This window comes from Rhagoletis pomonella, unplaced genomic scaffold, assembly GCF_013731165.1.
Source record: "Rhagoletis pomonella isolate Grant_MI unplaced genomic scaffold, Rhpom_1.0 Rhpom_scaffold_06127, whole genome shotgun sequence".
NCBI lineage: Eukaryota > Metazoa > Arthropoda > Insecta > Diptera > Tephritidae > Rhagoletis > Rhagoletis pomonella.
Window position 1 is genome coordinate 4,524 of NW_023464662.1, and position 5,809 is coordinate 10,332.

General features: G+C 34.2%; 1 protein-coding gene across 1 annotated transcript; it reads left to right on the forward strand.

Annotated features, from left to right (window-relative positions):
• Nucleotides 1-1,227: 1,227 nt before the first annotated feature.
• On the forward strand, nt 1,228-2,230 carry LOC118755387 (phosphatidate cytidylyltransferase, photoreceptor-specific-like; the record flags this gene model as incomplete). Its single annotated transcript, XM_036490225.1, has 4 exons — nt 1,228-1,352; nt 1,552-1,648; nt 1,714-1,890; nt 2,005-2,230. Coding segments are annotated over 4 exons (625 nt in total), but the record flags the coding sequence as incomplete, so codon positions are not given.
• Nucleotides 2,231-5,809: the final 3,579 nt, after the last annotated feature.

Sequence of the window (5,809 nt, forward strand, 5' to 3'; positions counted from 1 at the left end):
AAAATCTTTTCAACGGAATCGTAATAATGAGATTTCCGACTTATGGGGTCTCGGTAGAAAGGTATTTTCTCACTCTTTTTTTTCTGTGCGTCATTCATGTCCCAACTTTTTTTTTTTTTTTTTTAATATCAACACATCTTAATTGAACTCGGAATGACGCTCGTTCATCTCATCATTCTCTTTAATCCTTTGAATGAGTTTATTAGCAAAGAAATAAAAAGTGTGAGAAAATACCTTTCCAATGATACCTCACAAGTCTAAATCGAAATAGTTTAGTTTCAGTTATTGATTATTTTATAATTCCATGGGGAGTGATGCAGTCTAATGTTCATATGTATATGTGGATCAGTCTGCAATTATTTTTCGAAGCCCATATGCATGCATATTTAAAAATTGAACCGCACTGATTTTTTGATGCATCTTCCCGTGGTTGAGAACGTTTACTACTAACCTTATTTAAACCGGAACTAAAAGTTAAACAACAAGTCCGCTGAATAAGGACAAAAAGTCATTGTTTTAGTTCTTTTCTTACTTCACCGATGAATTCTGAGTGAGACATTTCATGTCAATACGGCCACCTCTGTACGCGACCTCTAAAGATTTGGATGAAAGTTGAAGAGATTGAAGGTCTAGGTGACATGAATATACATGCAGCATATTTTGCCGATATGACGTAGGGTTGCCTACTTACACGGGACTTAAATTTTCAGAAAACGTCATATCTTGGAGACCTTTTAATGAAACTTAATGATAATTGTAAATTTTTTACCCTGTGTGCACTATTTAACGGTTATTCTATCTGTTTCGAGGGCTCGCAGCTTCTTTATGAATAGGTTTGGGTTGGTACGCACAAACTGCAGGTTGGTACTTCCTTTAGGGATGCATTACCCACAATACTCAACACTTTATTTTTAGTACCTCCCTGGATTTTCTTAAGCATTCGATACTTAGCACCACACTACCTTCCGTGCAACTCACATTTATTACTTAGAGAATCCATTTCCGAATATTCAACAAATTAATAAGACTTCCGTTGAAAAGGTTGTAATTAATGACGTTAAAAATGTTATTAAATACCAGTTGGGACATCCGCAGTAAAATCGGGAGCGTATATAAATTAAAACTAAATTTATTCAGTTATTTACATACAGACAAACATGCATAGTACAAGAATATGTAAATATAAATGTTATTGAATTTAATTATTTGCCTTTTATCTTATTCTAGGTCGATTCGGAAGAAGAAAAATTACCAGAGGAAAAATTTGTAGATGAACTATCCAAAACTCTTCCTCAAGGAACGGATAAAACGCCGGAAATTTTGGATTCAGCTTTGAAGGACCTTCCAGATAGGTAATTGAAACAAAATATAACAGAATCCAATTAAAAGGGGAATGTTTTAAGATCTTCTGAAATAAAAATAGAGAAAAACATTTTGCAAATGTTGAATGTATACACTTACATTGTTGAGAATGTCTAGTTTCATTTCAGTACATATTGCTCTATCTTCAATTGGCACTTCGCTTAAACGTCTTTCGTTTTTTTGATTTAGATGGAAGAATTATGTTATTCGTGGTATCTTTACATGGATAATGATATGCGGGTTTGCACTTATCATATACGGTGGGCCTTTGGCGCTTATGATTACGGTAACTAAATCAAGACTACGCCAAAAAGAGAAATTATAAGTATAAACTATTTTATTCCTTTCTAGACGCTACTTGTACAGGTAAAATGTTTCCAAGAGATCATTTCCATTGGCTATCAGGTCTATCGCATACATGGCCTACCCTGGTTCCGCAGTTTGTCCTGGTATTTCCTGTTGACATCCAACTATTTCTTCTATGGTGAAAATTTGGTCGACTATTTTGGCGTAGTCATTAACCGTGTGGTACGTTGGCGTTGTTTTAAATAAATTTTATTTTTTTTTTTAATTTCTACAACTATTTTTTTTTGTATTTCCTCTATTATTATTATCGTTTATCTATCTTTTAATTTATAACAGGAATATTTGAAGTTTCTGGTGACCTATCATCGCTTTCTGTCGTTTGCATTGTATTGCATCGGTTTTGTCTGGTTTGTGCTGTCGCTGGTGAAAAAGTATTATATGAAACAGTTTAGTCTGTTTGCTTGGACACATGTCTCGCTACTGATTGTGGTCACCCAAAGTTACTTGATTATCCAAAATATTTTTGAAGGTACGTGCTCATATGCAAAAATAAATTTATCTTGTGTTTTTTATACATATGTATTTCTATCTACAAGTATGTACATAAAGTATAAGTAAGTACACTAGCACAAGCCGATTCATTTACGTTTTCAAGCTACTTGAAAAAATACAAGCGCAAGTATGGTTCACACTTGTTTAAAACAAGCCAATTCAACTCATAGCTTGAACACAAATAAATACGTCGTGAAAGCGTCGCTGCCATCACACGTACAAGCTACTTCGTGTTGCGCACGTTCGACAAAGCAATAAGACTGCGCTACTACATGCAACAAAATAAGCAAACAGGCTGCTTAGAAATATACAAGCCTTTTAAAATTTACAAGCCACTTGGAATGCACAAGCTACTTATCCATAACCCGTTAGACATACAATTGGATATGTTTGAAGTAAATCAATTATGTGTATGAGTTGAAATCCAACGATTTTAAAGCAAGCAAGCATTTACTTGCTTGTGTCGAGCCAAGCCCAGTGAATACAAATAAGTTTTCATGTAGCTTGAAATGTATGTAGCTTGGTGCACACGGGTACGTACTCTGTTTTAGCCCCAAAATATGCGTGTTTTGAGGTTTAAATTTAATTGAAGTCTTAAGCTGAATCCCGCTACCGAGGTAATATTTGTCCCTGAGATTTGTTTATAGTTAAACGAAAAGCGGGGATGATTGCAAACCGTGTGACCTGGGACGAAAAGGGCAAGAGAAGGCTAGATTAGGACAAACGAATGCAGGGGCTATTATTCGCAAGTAACATGAAATTTCAGTTAAAACTTCACAACCTGAAGACCTTTTATGCATTTGTTTCACACGCATGCGGGTACCAGTGACCAAAGCGTTCTTTGTGTTTAGATTGCTTATAAGTAATGCAGTAGTTTTTTTTCCCAGTTAAAGAGTTTAAAAATTCAATAGGGTATATGTCATGATCCCGAACATTATCACAAATAATTTTATCAATACTAAAATATGACTTCTCTTATCCCGGCATACGCTCCAAAATGTCTACATTGGTAAGGGAGCAATTATAATTTTTTGGGGCAAGTATAACAGAATGCCAAATAATATCAGAAAGAATGTGTTCTCCAATATTCCCAATGATTTCTTCAATTATGTATATTATTTGAAATTTCAATAGTGTCTTTTCCAAATTCACGGAAAATTTTCGGTCACCAAGTAATTTGAGAGCCTCTACAAACTCAATATCATGTGGCAGGGCTCTCATATTAAGCATCAAGTCAACACAATTTTTGAATTAGGGGGACTCGAGGGCCATGGGGAACTACCGGCAAAATTTGGCGGAAATCACCAGACATTAAAATGGTATTTCTCCCAAATGGAACCTCTTTATTTTCCGTTGCACTTAGATCACGTAAAAGTCTGATAACTCTATGAACTTTAAAAACACTAAATTCTGACAACTTGATTACAATCGATAACTCGATTTCGATAACTATCGATAAATTTCCATAACTGTGCTTTTTCATCACTGGATTGCTCAATAAATCTCGATAACGCGATAAATTTTAGCTAACTCTATAAATTTCGATAGCTTGAAACACTCGTACTCCGATAAAATTCGACTAATAGTGATAACTCGATAAACTTATATAACTCTGTAAATTTTTATAACTGTCAGGCTAATTCTTAATACTCCCGGGGAGTTTGCTCTCCGGGAATTTGTTTCTCCCGAGAAATAAATCCCCCAATAATTAACTCCCAGGAGTAGCATTTTCCCCGAAAACTTAGGAAGATTAAATTCGACATTCGAAAAAGCAGTTTGACACTTTTTTAGAGCTCAACTCCGCCATTTAGTATAAAAAATCCTCAAGGAATTTTGATTCATGATAGGAGGAAAGGGAAAAGAGAGAAAACTCCCGGGGCGTTTCTGTTTCAGAATCGGCCTGTATATACTTTGAAGATTCGGAAAATTAGAATTCGACAAATCGACAAATTTCGATAACTACCAACAAATTTCGATTAATCAATAAATATCTATAGCTCGATAAGTTCAAAGAACTCGATACATTATGATAACTCGATAAAGATTTCGATAACTACATATAATCTCGGATGTCTCGATAAATTTGGATAACTTGATAATTTTCGATAACTAAATTTTTCATGACTGGATATACATATTTCGATTCTTATCGAAAAATTTCAATAACTTTTCTTACCCTTTCAGTTACCCTAATTCCTATGTACATGCATATGTACACACATGTATTTCTTTATCGTTATTTTCGCTTTCACTTTTTTACCGCCATCATTTTTTATAATTTCTTTTTTCATCTTTACATTTATCTTTTCTTCTTCACTTCAAATACGAAGTAAAAAAAAAATGCGAAAACCGTTCAAATTGAACAGGTTGCAACAACAACTATACGCAAATACGTAAATTTTTAAAGGACAATTTTGAACCAATTTGGAAATCATAAAAACCCTCCTCATCTACAGAAAAATACCTCTCCAATGCTGTTATTGGTTTTGACATCGGTTTGATAGAATCGCCAAACGAACGGAGACAAAATAAGATGTTGCAAGTTATTTTAATTATGATGAATGCTAACCCAACAAACATAGGGGTTAGAGAACGATTAGAAAGCGATTCGAATTATAATGTGTCTCTCTAGGCTAAAAGATTAGAAGACGATTTGAGAGTTTGTTGAGAAGAAAAATGTTAGATATCTAATCGTATTCTAACGTTGAGTTTCTAATATCTAATATTTTCCTAATCATTCTCTAATCGAATCCTAACATAGTTCTCTAGCCTGATTTTCTATTCGAAAACTACTTTCTAATTGTTATGTAAAATGAAAACTTTCTTTAATGTTAGAGAATGTGTTTGCTGGGTAAACATCCACCAGAGTCTATATTTTTACGTAAACATTTGCTGTGTTTCCTTGGACAATGATCGGCATCCGTATAAAAAATGTGCACGCAAATGCAGCAACAACGATGTTATCCTGATAGAGATCTGGTTCATTTTATGGTCCGCTGTGTTGGCTGCACGGTTTGGTAGCACTGACAAATGAATGTATACACAAACAGATATTCTACCATTTGTTTCTCTTAACTTGATTCAAATAAATCGCGTTTTTGTTAAATATTTATTTATGTGTATATTATTTCGTTTAAATGTACTTTTCCGCATTTAGTAAGTTCATTTTTATAATTTCGTCTTCCTCGTGCTAGTAGTATCCCTGCAGGGAAAGCTACTAGTTGTGAACTAGAATTCTACCAATTTGCGTTTCAGCTCAACTAGTTCATGTTCTATCCTTTTTCAATGTTAGCGACTGGTATTTTTAACATTGCGATGTCCTACGAGATGTCAGTTGTCAGGCTATGCATCAGCATCTACTAGTATAAATACTAGTAGCATCATACCAGTTGATGAGATAGTCTGCCAATTCATGCCCCGTGAAAGGCATAAGTGTGCCTTTTTGCTCGCGACGCTGGTTAGCCTGAGGTCCCAGGTCCTGGCGCAGGGAAAATATTTTTATTTTCTATTTTTTATTTTATTTTTATTTTTAATAAATTTATTCTTTTGTTTAGGCTGTTTATTGTAATTTTTAAATTTAATAAAAAAA